Source organism: Aristolochia californica, unplaced genomic scaffold (genome assembly GCF_029961685.1).
Source record: "Aristolochia californica isolate CCGP_79_NKW_82.1479 unplaced genomic scaffold, dmAriCali1.0.hap1 SCAF_12, whole genome shotgun sequence".
NCBI classification, from domain to species: Eukaryota; Viridiplantae; Streptophyta; class Magnoliopsida; order Piperales; family Aristolochiaceae; genus Aristolochia; species Aristolochia californica.
This window is the reverse complement of record NW_027181793.1, coordinates 23,655,665-23,673,379: the sequence shown is the minus strand read 5'-3', so window position 1 is coordinate 23,673,379 and position 17,715 is coordinate 23,655,665. Positions and strand designations below refer to the sequence as shown.

General features: G+C 37.7%; 2 protein-coding genes across 5 annotated transcripts; both read right to left on the bottom strand.

Annotated features, from left to right (window-relative positions):
- Positions 1 to 17: 17 nt before the first annotated feature.
- Positions 18 to 7,936, bottom strand: LOC137947026 (serine/threonine-protein kinase PBL27-like). The gene is made up of 5 exons (XM_068793319.1): positions 7,498 to 7,936; positions 6,593 to 6,792; positions 6,226 to 6,415; positions 1,477 to 1,868; positions 18 to 1,026 (listed from the first exon to the last, which is right to left on the bottom strand). The coding sequence occupies exons 1-5, from the start codon at positions 7,628 to 7,630 to the stop codon at positions 394 to 396; spliced, it is 1,548 nt and encodes a 515-aa protein (XP_068649420.1). The 5' UTR covers positions 7,631 to 7,936; the 3' UTR covers positions 18 to 393.
- A 2,787-nt stretch (positions 7,937 to 10,723) lies between these two features.
- On the bottom strand, positions 10,724 to 17,588 carry LOC137945558 (pentatricopeptide repeat-containing protein At5g12100, mitochondrial-like). 4 transcript variants are annotated; one of them, XM_068791495.1, is made up of 4 exons: positions 17,513 to 17,588; positions 16,463 to 16,541; positions 12,761 to 15,913; positions 10,724 to 11,237 (listed from the first exon to the last, which is right to left on the bottom strand). In XM_068791495.1, the coding sequence occupies exon 3, from the start codon at positions 15,722 to 15,724 to the stop codon at positions 13,313 to 13,315; it is 2,412 nt and encodes an 803-aa protein (XP_068647596.1). In that variant the 5' UTR covers positions 15,725 to 15,913; positions 16,463 to 16,541; positions 17,513 to 17,588; the 3' UTR covers positions 10,724 to 11,237; positions 12,761 to 13,312. The 4 variants fall into 4 exon arrangements, 3 of the variants coding, with proteins under 3 accessions (XP_068647596.1, XP_068647594.1, XP_068647595.1); XM_068791493.1 differs by lacking the exon at positions 17,513 to 17,588 and adding an exon at positions 17,199 to 17,353; XM_068791494.1 differs by lacking the exon at positions 17,513 to 17,588 and adding an exon at positions 17,199 to 17,353 and having other exon boundaries at positions 12,761 to 15,797.
- Between the last annotated feature and the right edge of the window lie 127 nt (positions 17,589 to 17,715).

The following is a 17,715-nucleotide window of genomic DNA, read 5'->3' as shown; positions in this document are numbered from 1 at the left end:
GAGTTGGATCGCCTGAGTCAAATAAGAGTCTTGGTCAGCTCCTGTTTGCCTATTTCCACAAATACCACTTCTTCTCTTTACAGCGCTTGTGTTTCGAAATGTGAACTATATCTCTTCCCATGCAAAGTAAACAAGAATCCAGTCTTCCTCATCTGGTTTTTAGACACTATATACCCGGACAAGGCATCCAATGAGATCAACTATACAAATCATACAGGACAAAGAAAGAAAAATCTATCCTTATTCCCAGGGTGAAAATGGAAATCGAGATGATAGATGGCTTCTGAACCGGGCCCTCTTCATCTTCTCAGCAAAGAGCTCTTTTAACAACAAAAAAACAATTTCTGCTAGGCTATAACTCAGAACTGAAGCACTATGACTGTTGCCATATCCTTACTCATTCACACTATCTGAACTGCTCATTGCATTTGCTCGCTTTCTCTCTCTCCAGTTCTCACCCCATACTTTTGCCTCTGCTACAGCTCTTTCTCTGTCAAAATCTTGGTTAAAACTTTTCATACTCTCCCTTTGTTTCCCAGCTGGGCTGCCTCTTCCAGAATCCTGCCTTTCTAATTCATCTATGCCCCACCTCCTTCCAGATCCACCACCAGTTTCACCTCTCCCAACGTCTGCACCAAAGCTTGCACCACGAACAAGCTCCCTCTGTCTCAAATCAGGTGAGCTCCTGTTAGGTGATTGAACAGCATCATGCTGTCCACCACGCCTTACATCATCCTGGGTATCTGGTCCAACACCTCTACTCTTTCGGTCTTCTCTGACCCTCGGGGTTGATGGGCCCACCTTATTATTTAGAGCAGCAGCAGCATTGAGTTCATAAGTTTGGGATGCCAAGTATGTTAGTGCAGTAACAACATCTCCGATTAAAGGGCGAGTTGCAGCTTGCTCTTGCAAACACATGGCAGCAACAGCTAGAGCTTGATAAAGGCCTCTCATTGGGTAACGACCTTGTAAAAATGGATCTGCCATTTTGGGGAATTTTCTCCGGTCCTTAAATAATGGGCGTGCCTGCAGGTTACGTAAAACAAAAATTTGAAACAGGTTAGACTAACCGACTAACAACTCAAAAACATCAATAGAAGAAATTTTGCAGTTTGTAAGTTTTAATGTCTTGAAGTAAATGTCTGCTCCTACATAACATTTCGACCATCTATCGACCAATAGCGATCACTTTCTTCAGTGTTTTTCTAGCTCTTAAATGTCAAAGAAAACCAGACACTTGTTGATTTCTTCCAAGGACAGAAATGAAAACAAAAGTCCTGAGAGAATTTCATAAACGAAAGGGAGGTATATGCAGACAAAATTGGTATTATTCGAAACTTGTAAGTCTTTTGCACTTCAGAGGCTTCAATTGAATATATTTTATAGGTGGCGAAAACCTAACTCCTTCCAATTAACAGGCTCAATAACAAAGAAGTAAAAGAAGATCAGAGAAACAGAAGGGAATAAAGAGTTTACCCATGCAACCAAATTCTGCTCGCCAGGTGCCCGGGTATTATCAATTGCCTTGCGACCTGTGATAAGCTCAAGAAAGACCACACCAAAACTGTACACATCAGACTTCAGTGTAAGTTGGCCAGTCATAGCATACTCAGGAGCACAATACCCATATGTGCCCATCACCCTTGTGGATACATGAGTCTTATCCCCAACTGGACCTAGCTTTGCAAGCCCAAAATCTGAAAGCTTAGGATGGTACCCTTCCTCAAGTAGAATATTGGATGACTTGAAATCTCTATATATAACAGGAGGATTTGCTTTATCATGTAAATATTCTAAACCTTTGGCTGCACCAGCTGCAATCTTCATCCTCAAGTTCCAGTCCAAGGGCTCCTTCTCAGGTGGAATATCTGACAGAAGAAGTCAGATTTAATTAGGTGATCAGAAGACAAGAACTTGTACAAAAATTAACACTAAATACCGAGTACTATCAGCCCAAAGTGTTGATGTACATTGCAAGCTTGTTCAGTTGAAACAGACATGAATTTTAATTTTTCAGAATAATTCATCTAAACAGAAAAGCAGAAAACCAGTGGGACTTGAACTTTTAGAGGTGTTAATGTTTGGAATTGATCCGAAATTTGACATCTCAGAATTTAATTCCAGTCAAACATTATTGCCAACCATTAGCAGAATACCTTTTCATATGGAATTACAATAGCTATTTATTCTTGAAATTCAAAAACAAAAGGAGAAAACTCATCTTTGTCATCTCTACTGTAAAAAGCCCTTTTCTCTCTGTTTGACTTTTAGAAAACAAAATATAGTGAAGACACCCTAGCAACCAAACTTTTCCTCTCCTTGACTTACAAACAGTTTTTTTTTTTTTATAATGGTGAGGGTTTTGTTAAGAAGAAGCTACACGACTGACAAAATATCCTTGTTAACCTTTTCTTCCAGAAGTGCATGAAAAATAATGAAATTACCTCTCTCACTTACTTTATCTTACATAACATATATTTTCTGTAAATTTCTCACAGATACTATGAGAAATAATAAAAAAACTCGCACACTACTCTTTGTTCTTGTCATTTTCAAATGACAGAAATACCCTTATGACCTACAATTTTCAACCTTACCATATCAAATTATGACAAAGCCTTTTAATCTATTTTTTAGCACATGCTCCATAAGATTACAAAACGCCCTTATGACATATTTTACAATTTTTGTATAAAATAACGACAATCCCCTTTTAACCTCTACCCATGTCATATGAAATGATCATATCTTTTTTTCATATCATAGACATAAAATAATTGAAGTACCCTTTTCAGATAAAATTTCATGCTTGTCAAATAAATTACCATTAGGGCAATATGAGAAACAAGATGATGAAAATGCTAGGTATTGTTAATAAAAAAATGCTGACAACACTTTTTCATGCTCGTCCTATAAAATGGCAAAAAACCTTTATTTTTCATACAACTCAGGTCCTTTTAGTGAATGGGGAATGTTACATGTTAAACTGAATTTTCTAGAGAATTCAACCAAAATCATTAGTGCAAATGGAAAGTCCAGGTAAAATCTATATTAACAAGAAAAAGAGAATCACACAATTCATAAATAAAATGAGAAAGTAAAAACTTTTCAAAAAAAAGAAGAGAGTAAATTCTAGAAGAGTGGCATTTCACTCTCCGGATAATTGTAAGTGAGATGAGACTAACTTAACCTCAGATTTTTGAAAGAAAAAAAAAAAAAAAAAAAAAAGGTGTCCCCAACCTTTTTTATCACACTTATCTGAAAAAACACACCTGTGAAAATAACTCACCTTGGAATGAACTTTTACTTTTGGGTTTCCTAGGTGAACCACTTATCTCTACCCAATAAACACCTTAGTATATTTATAAAATATTCACAAGATACAGAAATTTAATTCATGTAATAGCTTATTCACATATTATTAACTTATGCCAATGAAATAGAAATTAAATCATATAATAGCTTATTTCTCAGAAACTCTAATTGACCTTGTTAAGGAATAGTCCCACATGGATTACAGAGTACAAAGATCTTGAGCTTATTAGCTGGGAACAAAGTTTCCTAAGTTGGCTAGTCATTTTGGGTTGGGCCTTGGACCCAACTTCACAGACCTCAGTATAGCTGAGCTCTATTATGTGTAAATGTGAAAAGTGATTGGAGAAATTATACTTTGAATTTCTGTATAATAGAACTCCAGTAGATATATTCTGGTAGTGCAGTTCCAAGCAAACAAACCCCCACAGACCTCACATTGGAGACACAAAGTCCCGTCACAGTTTTTACACCCTTTTTAAGATTTTAACTTACAGGCAAGTTTCATTCACAGTTTTGTAAAGGAAGAAAATGTCAAAAAGGAAAAAGCATAGCACAAAGTCATATCCCACATGTTTGATGGTGTCTCATTCCATAATGGCTCTTAAATCATCTACAATTGGTCTCCTTGCAGAAGCTCATTCTATTCATCTTCAGCTAGTAACTATTGAGTGAGAGAGGGAGACTGAAAGAGTAACCTATACATTTTTTTGAAAATGTTGAGAAGTTTTATTAATGAGCAGAAGAAATAAAAGGAGCCAACAAGGGTCACGTATAAGCATATAAATCGGTAAAAACAGCAAAATAAAGAACAGTCAAGACAAAACGGAACAAAAAATAAAAGGAAAGCAAAGGAAAAAAAAGCACATAAGAAGTCATAAAATGCAGCAACACTAAGTATAAGCAGCTGCATAAGAGTTCCTGACAAATTGATGAGAAGCCCCATCTCTAGCAATGGTGTCAGCCAACAGATAGGCTACACCGAGTGTATGAGTCCATGAGATATCAAGCTGTGAGGTGATTTCCATAATCTCATCAAAGAAACATTGAAGTCTCCAAGGGGGGAGGGGGGGGAGGAGCACCCCAAAACCCAGCTGTGCACAATGAAAGAGTCTTCCTATATCACAACCAGCTGGAAAAACAATTATGAAAGAGCCTCAAAGCTGAAGTAAAATTCTATCCTCAGCTTCCACCAAGTCAGTAACACCAAAGGGGGCAGAGTATACAAGTTTGATCTCCCCCTACTGATCCCTAATTGTGCCTCCACCACCAACCAGACCTGGATTGCCACAAGAGCTGCCATCAAAATTGAACTTGAGATGGGGAGGGCTGGAAGGAGACCACTCGTGGGCAATACTCTCACAGGAATGGCACAAAGCCATAATTTGCATCCAATTATTTCTGAGGAGAGGTAGCTGAGTTCAGGCAACTTACCCACCCAAAAGAGAGTAAAACCAATAGGATCTTCAATTGTTGCTCCGACAACAGAGCGAGAGCAACCTTCGAAGGTTCTGAAGTTTCTTTCCTTCCAGATGGCTCAACTGATTTGCCTCAAACAAGAGATGCCACAGGATTTTACTGGATTTGGTTGCTAGCCAATTAAATAATGGCTGGAATGCAATAGCGAAGGCCAAGTTTAGGGAAGAACCACATCCACACAGCTCCATACATGTTGAACCTCATTATAAGGATTGAGAACCCACATACAGCCCATCACATAAAACCATGCTTCTGTGCTTTACCAACATATGGGACCTCAAACTTTATGAGGGTAAAGACACTTTCAGTCATTAGAATGCCTTAGCTATTAGAAAAAAAAGGTGAAAAGAATATTCTCAAGTCTCCCTTCTGATAGTGACACATGGTTGCTCAATATATCATAAACTGTTCAGGTGACCCCTCATGATATTCAAGGAACTTGAAAATATGATTGAGAGCACATGACAATCCAGGTTTTGCTAATTCAAGTGGTGCTACTATGGTTAAAGCTGGAATTTAGGTTTTCAATTCTAGTCGCCTGTTATGCTTGGAGACTCCTGAAAGTTAGACTTTTCCTCATACTCTTTCTAAACTTCCTTCCCATGTCCAATAATGAGTAAAAGGCTAGCTCCAAGGCCCACAATAGCTGTTCAGCTGGAAGAGGCTTTCACGGAAATTGCCATCATCAATAAAGTATCACCAAGTTTCTTAGGAATATGTTCCAAGATAAACATACAAGGAAGTTGATGGCCGTTATTATAACATCAACAGCACACCTCATTTTTTAACCTTTTGAACATCATAAGGTTTCACTCCCGAAAACTTTCATCCTTGGGCTTTCCTCTTCTGACTAAATTTTTTTTCCAAAGCCAACTAACGACAACTTCAACAGGCCTCTAAATTAGGAACCTAGGTTGAACAGATGGTTGAATAGAGGAAGTGCAACCCAAAATATTCTTCCTTAACGTACCATTTTCTCAATTTGCCCATGAAATTCAACTATCAAACAACACCCTGAAAGTCAACGATGAAAAGACATTCTCCCTTTGTGTTATTTCTTTGTTGGAGTTCAAAGCAAAGGGGACACACATACTGGTTGTAGGTGTAATTCTTGGACTAACAAAGTTAAACCCTTTTGTTAATCTTAACAATGCTCGTTACATTGTATACACTAAACCTACCTATAAAATAGTTCTATAAAAACATTGACAGTGCCAAATATTTATATGCACACAGCATGCAACATCCATTTGGGTATCACAGAAAATATGACATGATTTTCTTCCAACTAATAAACAGAAAAAAATATTTCATTTAGAGTACTCTAACCTCCAGCACAAATTCACAAATAGATTCGAGAAACAATAAAAGAGCAAATGAGGCTTCATTCTTTTAACAAACAGCAACCAGATCCATGACGCAAATAGAACTAACCATGTAAATGATCCTCCAGTGAACCGAGTGGCATATACTCATACACAAGAAGTCTCTGGTCGCCATCAGCACAATATCCAATCAAATTGACAAGGTTTGGATGGTGTAAGAGGCTTAGCATAAGAACTTCCACAAGGAACTCCCTATTACCTTGGAGACCATTCCTGTCAAGTTGTTTTACAGCAACAACCTGCCAAATAAACTTTTAAATTACTCCAATTGTATAACTTGTTCCTTAACGGCACTTCAGTCCATAAAAGTATCTAATATCACTTGTCCATAGTAGCTAATTTTACAGAAATGAAAAGAAGAGATAACATATGAATGTTTACTGATACATCATGGTCTGCAACAAGAGGACACTGACCTGTCCAGTGCTCTCCAGCCGACCTTTATATACACGGCCAAACCCTCCCTCACCCAAAAGACAATCTTGTCTAAAGTTTTTTGTGGCGGCAGCTAATTCCCGGAATGTGAAAGTCTGGGCTGCAATATGTGGAGTGGGTCCATCCTTCGGAATGGATGTGTCTTTCTTAGAATCAGAACCAGACCGAGATTTTGATTTGTCTGCATAAATGAGAAGTGTTAAATAGGACAAGAAAGCCATCCTGCCCAATATCACACAGTACATTCTGTTTTCAGTTATATTTAACACAAGATTTTACAGCTTCCACATAAAAATGGGTTAGTTTCACACGCTAGGCTAAGATTATCTGCCAAATGGCCAATTTTAGGTTGCTTCTTTCTTGTGAAACTTAGTCACATTATTACAAATGACTTTGGGCTTTGAATGATTAAAATTCTTCTTTAAACTGGAGAGACTGCTTTCTTCAAGATCCAGTAAAAGCAAACAAAATTCTGGGGGGAACAAAAATGCCATAATATTGGGGATAGAAAAAAAATATAAAAGATACAAGAATAAAGAAATTACATCAAAAGTTTCCAGGTCCCAAACACTTCTAAATTTCGTGTTCTATAAAGTAAAAGTCTAACAGTTTTTAAGTACCAAAAAATGAAAAACACCCGGCCCGCCTTGCCGACCATAAAAATCATCGAACTCGTAAACAGTTCCATTTGGAAAAAGAACCATAATTTAATAGCAGGACGAGCTAGCTGATCAATCAACAAATCTGCGTAAAGTTCATCTCGAAGTCTTCACCACGACTGGGCAAAAGTGACTAACTTGACAAGATAAAGATTATCCCGGCACCGGAATTCCGATGGACCAAAATTTTACTCGAAACACCATCCAGCGAGAAACTCGAATTTTACCTGAACCGACTCGTGCGACACGATTAGAAGCAGCAGTCGAACCCTCTTTAGCGAATTCTTTCTTGTTACCTTCCTTTGTGGTTTTTTGTTCGCTTGTATTGGACGATCCAAAACACGGAAAACAGCAACCCATCTCAAACCCCACAAACCCCAAGGAAACAAACAATATACAGCAAGAAGCTGTTCCTCGACAGCTCTAACTGCCTCTCCCCTTCTCCTCTCTCAGACCCATCACAGAAATGAAGAATTTTCTGCTTTTTCCCCGTAGTGAAATAGATCGATCTTCGACGATTACCAGACGTTGGAAATGGACAGACAAAATCGCACTCAATAGACTCAGATCAGCAAAAGAAAAAAGAAAAGAAAAAAACGAAACGGAATGAAGAACAGAGAAAAAGAGGTCGAAACTCGGAAGCAAGAGAATCGGACACGCACAGTGATAGACTGGAGAAGGTAAGAAAAAAAAAACACATAGGGGGAGTAAAGTTAAAAAAGAAAAAAAAAATAATAATAATAATAATAAAAAAGAGGAAAAACAACGGATGGTCCTCTTCTGGACGAGACTACCAAAAACAGCAGCCTGCATCAAATATCATCCGTTCATTCAGACAAAGCCGAGGGGGGACCCACATATCACTTTTCAACCCTACAATAAAGCCCAGATCTGCGGCCTCCCAGATTTTCCCTCTCCTTCAAACGAAAGTGGTTTGTGGGGCCCACCAAGATCTCGTGTCGCAGGACCACCAAAGTAAATTCCACTTAAATTACGGATTTAAAAATAAATAGCGAAAATAATTAAAATATAATCTACGAAAGGGTTTCGCGCACACAGAGGGTATTTCCCTCTTCATTTAGGGTTTAAGCAACTGAAATTAATAGCCGTTAATCACGTTAATGTTCTCTAAAATTAAAAAATTAAGTTAAAAGAGTAATGAATGGAAAGTGGGAAAAAGTAATGACTTTTGGGAGCCGGCGGATTCAAACAAAAGGAGGCGCCACCGGCCAGCCAGCAAAAACGCGTTTTTTCTTTTCATTTTCGGTGAAGCCAAATGGAGAGAAAACCCGACGTTTAGTCACCCGTCACCATTTACTCTCTCTCTCTCTCTCTCTGCGATCCGCAGTTTGGCCGGTGGGGTCCAATCGCCCGCGACCGAACTCTTTTGATATTTCTCTCGGGGACGATGATGAATGATGATGGTTTCAACAACTGGGCCTACTAGGCTCGAATTTGTCAAACTGGGTTTGGGCTTGAACCAGGTTGGGATCGGTTTAAACGCTATATAAGTTCATATTAATTATTTAGTTAGCCCAGCCCAACCTGTTGATGAACCGGCTTTGAAAATAGTGACGCGGAGGACCGACATTGAGTGAGGCCCACACCCACGAGAGGTTTCAAAGCTTGGTTTGATGGAATGGGGCCCATAGAGTCATAGAGTACTTTGAGAGCCTTCCATTCACAGTTTTCTACTCTCATGATGGTTGGTCCTTCTTTTTCCTCCTTTCAGCAAGGGAAATGATGATGATCGATGAACCCAAACGGTACACTCATCTCCACACTCTCGCATCTGGCCCACCAACTGAACCCGGGCCCTCATATTCAGGACTACTCAATTGCTTGTGACAAAGCCAGTTCCCATTTGTTCATGCTTCTCAGTTGGAACCAAAACTCAAAAACTGTTGTTGCAAGAAAGAACATTGAATGTGAGCTAAGGTTCCAATTGGAGCACTCATTGGCTTTTTCTATAATTGCTTGTTGGGTTTGGTTGGTTATCAGAATGGGTGTCAGGGCATAAACAAAAGTCTGTATTCTATTCAATTTGAATCGAAAAGAAAAGAAAAGAAAAGAAAAATGTGGTTGTTGTTTTTTCACAAATTGGTAGGGATGGCAATTTTACCGAACTATTCGAATTGTCAGTTTACCCATTCGACGGGAAGAGCTCGACGTAAAAAGGATCTTCTTTGACACATGTTCATAGAGCAACGGATTCTCTTGCTAAAGAAGAGTTTCACTACAATCTCTCATTGTTAGGGACCCCTTGTCTATTTAATTTTAGCTTTGTGCATAAAAAAATTAAAAAAAAAAAACTTTCACTAAAATAAAAATTACAAAAATACCCCTCTACATAAACTAAAATAAGGAGAAAAAACATACACTGAAATATAAGGTAAAAATTACATCTTTTGCATCAAATTTGAATATGACCTTTCATTCTTCCCCCTATCTCACCTTTACTACCAATAACCAATCCAATATTCTCAACAACACTAGAATCCACCCATATGACTTTCAGACTTCTCTCAAACACCCATGTGGCTTTCAAACTTCTCTGAAAACTTTCCAAAATAACCATATGTCAGGCCATAGTGGACACATTTTCTGTACATCCTCTATCTTGGTCCTTGTCTCCATCACCAGCACCAGCACGACGACCTTTAAGACCACCTGTCTTGTTTTGCTCAAGAGTTGCGCTAAGGGCAGAGGCATTTTGTCTTCTTAGCTATACAGTGGTCATTTGGACTACTGATGAGTCCTTGATGTCAGAACTCTCAGAACAACGGGCAGGATCTACCCATGATCAGCCATCTTATGTGACCTACAACATTCCAATATCCAAGTAGCCACCAAAAACACTCCAGGCAGCACTTAGAAGAGTCTGTGCAAACTTTAATTGAACCCAATTCAGGCAATAAACCACAATTCAACTTGCAATCAGCAACGAAAACAATACATAGACTTCTGAATTTCAAAACAGGCTTTAGAAAACAAATAATCAACTCCAATGGTGTAAAAGCAACAATTCCAGCACAATAACAGCAAGCAGAGATCAAATAAACTTGCCAAAAACAGCCAACACATCAAACAGCTTCCCTCTTTTGTGCTGGAAAATATAAATTAGGGTCCCAGAAAAGTAAATACACCGCCAGCCACAGCAAATCAAGTGTTAAACAGCACATAGTGCAAATCAGTAGCAAAATGACTCAATTATGAGTCCTACAAGTCTGCACAGACAGGAGAAGCAAAAAGACAGCCTTTAACACCACAAGGGGCAGGTAAAATTTTGTACCTGGATGGATAACACGGGAACATTAGGATAAGAAAAACCTAAAAAACTTCTCACCAAGATGCCGTATACATTCATAACATGTAGAAGTTTGAAATAGGGTAAAATTAAAGAGAGAAAGAGAGAGAGAGAAAGAGGACGAGAAGCGAGAAGCACTGTCACAGTTGATGCAGTCTCATTAGGGGGTCAGAAATTGACCCCCAACTTCTTTTATTCCTACCCAAGTCAAAACATTACATAATGTCTACCATGCTCTCTTACTCTTACCTCAATATAAAAAAAATAACATAATAAAAACAAACCTGAGATTAAAACTCGACCATACAACTTGAATTACATATTATGGGAAAATAGTCACATAAGTGTGAATTTACCAAACCTTCAGGACCAACTTTATTGTCTAACAAAATGTTTATCATGTAAATCAGAACTTCACCATTGTCTTGCTCAACATGCTGTCAAGAAAATTCCTCTATCTGTCCTGTTGACCAAATGCAAACTGTATCCCACACATTTCAAATCCCTCAGCTGAATGATCCCATGTCAAAATGTGTTCTTGACAAGAGATCATACCAGTGCCTGACTCAGAAGCTCTTCAATGTCGATGCAGTCTCACATTGTCCGGTTCAACAATGAAACATCAAACGAACTGAATACACCAACTCCACAAAGGAAAACCTGAAACAGAACCTTGGATCAACTTCCACGTTTGTATTATAGTTTTTCTCCCAAGAATCTATTCTAATTTTATTGAGTGATTAGACCACCTGCTTCAATACAGATCTATGGGGAATAGATCATTGATCAAATATCCCATCAAAGAAACAGAAGAAGGAAATTTACACTAATTCTTATTTGAATTATTTGTATTATGTGCATCGTCCATGGTTAAAAAGAGAAAACAATAAGAGGTGCAATGACCAGGAAATAGATTACTACATACTAAGTTTTTTAGAGAAAAACCTAATTTAATCGGAACCTAATTGCTCATGGATTTCTCTCTTTTCCACACCATAAAAAGAGAAACAACAAAATTAAAGAGTCAAAAGACATTAATGAGAGGTGAGAGATAGATCAGAGAATAACCAATCAAAGACGGAGAGGTTTCCCAATGGGAAAGAGTGATACTACTTTTGTATTCCTTATATTAGTAGGTTCGATACAGAATATATCAATCCCTCATGAAAACTTCTAAGCATGTGATGCAATATTTAACCTCATTTTGCCCAAGAATATCTTAAGACACAAGATCAGCCTATGATCACTCATGTTTTTTTTTTTTTTTGAAATGTATGATCACTCATGTTTATGACATATAGAAGGAAGAAGCCGCAAGTTAGAAAATTTTTCATTCCTATTCAGGTCAGAAGTTTCTTATAAAAAGTTCAAATATGAGGCAATTTCTGTCTTTAGAAATTCTTAATAATAAGACTATCAAGTTTTAGTCGAACATCTTATGTTTTTGAATTAGGAAGTTCAATTAAGGGCCCCAGAAGTTTTTCAAGTTCAGAATTTCTAACAGAAAAAATTACAAAACAATCTTTAGTAACTACAAGTTAAACTTGTTTCTTTTTTCTTTTACTTTAAAAAATAAAAGTCTTCTAGTTCCTTCTGAATTTGCTACTTAAAATAGGCTTGCACATGAGTTGTGAAAGTTGGTAAAGTCAAATATCCCAGGAAAATCCTTAAACTAAGACTCAAGGAAATATTTTTTTCACCATTAAGTACAAAATTTTATAGCCTGTTAAATCAGAGAGATTTCTTTTCTCTGTAGTTTCCTCTTTTGTTTGCTGAATTCTTAAGTTATCCCATTACAGAGAAGGTTTTCAAGAAATGATAAAAGAGACATGGGTGAGAGAAGAATAAAAGAAGCCAAAGAGAGGGGAAAGGAGTGTTGAACTAAACCCTTGGTCGATTTTGAAGGTGGAGTCAAACAAAGAGCAAGCTTCTGCCATTTATCTTAAGCATTCTCTGTTTTTTTTTTTTTTTTTTTGAGAAATAAAAATTTTTATTGTGCAAGGAGAGAAGAAATCGTGGCAGACTAAGGCTGCAAGAATACACAAAGAGAAGGACAGCAAGAGATCTGCTGACCACACAACAAGATACGGCTTATCAATCCCCTCTCCAGTAAGAGAGAGCACAAAATTATTAGAAGACCAAGTAATGTGAAGCCAGGATATGTGAAGCTCTGCACAAATTACCTTGAATTTCTGCCATGCATCTATAAAAGCACCAAGGGTAATCAAGCTCGTAGAACTCCAACTTCTAATCACTAGGGAGTCACCATCCACCACAAAAGAAATCCTTGAAATTCTTCAACCCACAGTGCAACCCAAAGCCGCCAAAGTACCCAAGTAAGAGAGGAAAGACTCTCCTCATGGCAGTGGAGGGCACTGCAACAGCTGGCGAGTACAAACTTACCCACGGACCTCGCAATAAAATTAAGCTTGATGCCTCCAAAGATAGGAGGGACCAAGGGTAGTCCTGCAAAGAGGATAGCTCGCGTGCCGCCCACTTGAAACCGATTTCTGCATGTTACCAAGAGACAATTTGGTGCAACACTTTCTCAATGACTCCACTCTTAGAAGAAGCCCTATTGGAAATGATTCCTTGGTCTTTTTCAAGTCTCTCCTAAACTTAAACACCATGTTGGTTCAACATTCTTTTGGTTATTTCCAAGATAATGCTGATTTTAATCTCACTAAATACATGTTCAGATAGGAGCAATGTAGCATCTCCAACACATTACCACTTTAACACAAGATAAATCCAAATCGCTTGCTCCATTCCTCCCCTTTTTCTTTAATTTTACTGGAAAGACACTCTGCCTTATCTAACATCCCCACATTTTTTAGGCCAATCAGAAGTTCATTGCAAGTGGCAATTTGCGGAAAGTGGCCCTCATCAATCATCTCCATACAGAGATCACACGCTCGATCATAGTCCTTTAACTTGCAACAGCAATCTAAAAGAGTAGCATATCCACCGGAACTTCGACTGAATCCTTTAGCTTTCATTTCAGTAAAAAGATGGTATGCATCACATAGTTTCCCTTCTCTGCAGACTGCTACAAGCAAACTAGTCAAGGTCATTTCATTTGGTACAAGTCCTTTGACAGTCATTTCCTGGCACAGATCATTAGCCTTCCGAGGATCTCCAAACGTGGCATGAAAACGTATTAAAGCATTATATACAGAGATATCAAGAACGATATCCTTCTCAACCATTTCTCTATGTAAATTCTCCACTTCCAATGCAGTTCCTTCCTTGCTCGCAGCACTTATCAGAGTAGTATAAGTTACATTAGTAGGCTTGATATCCAATAAATCCATCTCCCTATATAGCTCATAAGCTTTTGTGGTATTTCCCACATAGCAGTAACCTGCAATTAGAGAGTTATATGTGATGCTATCAGGTTTCAATCCTTGTTTTTTTATAGTGAAAATGTAATCTGCTGCTTCAGAGACTCTCCCTTCTTTGCAAAAGCCATATATGAGTGTATTATAAGTAACCAAATTTGGATCTATCCCTTTATCAATCAACTCTTCGAGCAATTTAACAGCATCAGTCAATTCTCCCATTTTACACTTACCATCAATAAGCATATTATAGACCCTCACATTTGGTGTGACACCGCTATTTTCCATATCCTTTAGAAGAGTTCCTGCTTCAGCAAGCCTCCCATTCTTGCATAAACCATTCATTATAGAACCATAAGACACTAAATTTGGCTGGATACCTTTCACTGCCATTTCTTTCAAAATGTGTGAACAATGTTCAAACTGGTGATTTCGTAAATATCCATCAATAAGTGGATTGTAAGTGTGGGTACTCAAACTCAAGCCCTTCTCCTCCATCTCTTTCACTAGTTCCTCTGCTTCATCCATTTTTTGCATCTTACAATATCCATTTATAAGTGAATTATAAGTAATAAAGTCTGGCTTTATATTACTTGCTTCCATCAGCTTAACAGTAGAGATTGCACCTTTCATATCCCCTATGAGAATATAGCCATCAATAATTATATTGTAAGTCACTGTATTTGGAATCAACCCTTTCGCCTCCAAATTTTTTAAAATGTGCTTTGCGTCCAAGACCCTACCTCCTTTACATAACCCATTCAATAGAATGCCACACGTATAATCCCCAAGCTGAACTCCGTTCCTTATTGTCTCTTCATATAGTGCAATAGCAGCATCCACATATCCACATTTAAAATACCCATCAAACAAAAGACTATAAGTATACCCATCAGCAACCAGGCCCTGGCTCTCCATCTCCACCAACAAATCCTTCATTCTGTTTATATGTTGTGGAGCACATAAACCGCGAAGAAGAGTGTTGAATGTAACTAAATTAGGGACCTTGCCATCTGCTTGCATCTTGCTTTTAAACATAAAAGCTTCATCCACTTTCCCAACCTTACATAGTCCATCAATAATTGAATTGTACGTCACCTGATTTGGAACGATGCCCTGCATAACCATTTCATGAAACAAAACTTTCATTTCTTCAGTTCGTCCCTTTTTCCCCAATCCCGAGATAAGTACATTATAAGTGAACAGGTCAGGCTTCCTTCCATACCATTCCATTTCACTCTTGAAACCTAAAGCTCTATCAGGGTCACCCAATTTTACTGCTGACTGGATCGCCTTATTGTACACAAATGTGTCCACCTGAATCCTTCCACAAGCTACAATCTCGGAAACTAGTTGAAGAGTTTCTGTGTACTTTTGAGAACATACTAGAGCTTCCAATAGACTTTTACATGAGCTGAGAGAGGGTATGATTCTGTCTTTCAGCATTAAGGAGAAAACCTCAGCTGCGGGCAGTGAGGATTTGATTTCCACAAAAGAGGCAATGAAGAGATCAGCTATAGACGAACGAATTGAAAGAGGGATAGAAAGATAGAGCTGGGATGGGGCTGTGGAGTGAGCTAGCATTTTGCTAATTTTTTTTGTTGGGCCCAGACAACCCTTTACGACGAAGAGGTGGAGCATCATCACTTGTTGTGATTCAAACAGACAATGTTCATTTGGTTTAACGTCTCCATCATTCAAGTGTGCTTCCAAGGGGCTGGGAAAAGTTAAATAACAAAGAAACTTACTCAGAGGTAGGAATGAGAAGGAATTCTGGGATCTATTAGATGCAATCCAACGGGCCATTTGGTCAGGTAGTGAGCAAAACACACGTTGATTTGCAGGGTAATGATCTCCTTACATTGAGGAGAAAAATATTCTGATAGAAAATCAAGAACAATTTAAACCAATTAGAAAAGGTTGACTATTTGACCACTTCACTAGCATCAGTGCTTGCATTGAAACATAAACAAGAAAAATTGGGACCATTAGTGCCTGCATCGGAGTTAAAGAAAAGGTATTTCAGTGCAAACAAATGGAACTAAATAGGAGCAAACAACCTATGCAACATTTATTTTCATTGTCATTGAAGGTACATCTTACCGCTGTAAGCTAACTCTTACAATGCTAAAGCTTGAAAGCCCCCAAATCATTCAGTTACATACAGTTATTTGAATTTTCTGACCCCATCAAATGAAATATCGCATACAATTATTGACATTTTGCTCAAGCTTGCAAAAAAAAATTCCAAGTAAAGAGTGTTCATTATGGTTCATTATTACAAAGACGAAAGCATGGCAGAAAAGAAACATTTTTGTATACCTTGTTCAAAGTTTCAGCATGATAAAAATTTATCACATATATATTCATACATAGTTCCACATGCATATAATATTCTGTATGATATAAAACTCAAGCAACATCTAATATGTCAAGAGCATACAATTTGACATGAAGACGTTTACAAACTAAAGGAATGAAACAAAAAGTCAAGGACATTAATTCAATGAGGATTAAACAGGAAGAAGTACATTTACTACCAACCATTTATTTTAAGATGGAGGCTATCATTCAGTTGCGCTTGGTTCTTGAGCTACAAAGATAACCAAGTTGTATGATTTTCCTGCAATAATACCGACATTCAATTACTAATACGGTAACCTATCTAATAAAATATAAAATACAAACTAAAAGCTAAAAACAATAAGTGAGAAGAAAGTTTTCTGTTGAGGGTAAATTATAGCTTAATGCAACCATAGAGCACAGTTTAGTACAGATTTAAAGATAAAATAGTCTTTCCTGCTCTTGAGCTTCTTCAATGAATTGGAACTGCTCCAATGTTTTTTGGTTTAGATAGCTTGTGCTAAAATGTCAACTTACAGAAATTAAGTCAGGGTGAAAATTCATCACTCCTTGCTTTCTAGTATAAAAGCCAACAAATATTCAAAAAATATTTTTAAAACTGATTTCAAAAAAATATTTACAAGTAATAACATTTTACTTCAACGCACACAAAAACCAAAAAACTAATCATGATTTTGAAAATCCAGCAAGGAATAGCAAAATTTGAGAAATAAAAGAAAATAAAGCATGCATAATGAACCCATATTGCAGAAATTAATAAAAAGACCAATTCTCTGAACTAGGTGTGCTATGTCATCTTCAGAATGAGCCACCCAAGGAGAACGAAAAAAAAAAAAGAGAAAAAAGAGGTAAGGAATAAAGAACAAAAAGAAGGGAAGTTAGAGGAGACAACAAGAAGGGAAGGAAGACAGCGTACCTGCTGTAAAAAACAGAGGAAAAATGGAACGACATCTTTGTTAGCAGCGACAAAAGAGGCGAAATGTAGGGTGTGACAAAGAAAAATCAGAAAGAGAGCAGAGAAGATGATGACTAGACGAACAGGAACAGAACGCAGTGGAAAGACCGAGCGAGGTTTCCTGTTAACTGACGAAAGGGAAGGGCTCTTATTCTTGATATTTATACGAGTAGTATTTTCGTACTAAATAGAACTGCCGCTACTATTCCGACTTTGAAAAATATAAAATTCGGAGTCATATGTTCGATTACGTATTTACCATTGATAATAAATACCTGGAAAAACTGGAAACAGTCGAAGTCAAACACTGAAGTACTTCTTTTGTTCCCTCATAGTAGGGGTTTGTTCCAGCTCAACTCGAAAAAACTCGCTTCAATTCAGGTATTCTCTTTCATTCTCTTCTCCATTTTTATCCTTTAGATGTTGTGAGGATTGGTAAAGATGAAATTGCAGCCCGTCTCGTCTGTCGTCTGTGATT

Excerpts from the sequence above, each read along its gene's own strand:
- LOC137947026 (XM_068793319.1), bottom strand. The coding sequence starts at position 7,630 with ATGGGTTGCTGTTTTCCGTGTTTTGGATCGTCCAATACAAGCGAACAA. Across the intron at positions 6,416-6,592 it reads GGCTGGAGAGCACTGGACAG|GTTGTTGCTGTAAAACAACT; the intron begins GTCAGTGTCCTC and ends TTTATTTGGCAG. Across the intron at positions 1,027-1,476 it reads AGCAGAATTTGGTTGCATGG|GCACGCCCATTATTTAAGGA; the intron begins GTAAACTCTTTA and ends CGTAACCTGCAG.
- LOC137945558 (XM_068791495.1), bottom strand. The coding sequence starts at position 15,724 with ATGGCCCGTTGGATTGCATCTAATAGATCCCAGAATTCCTTCTCATTC.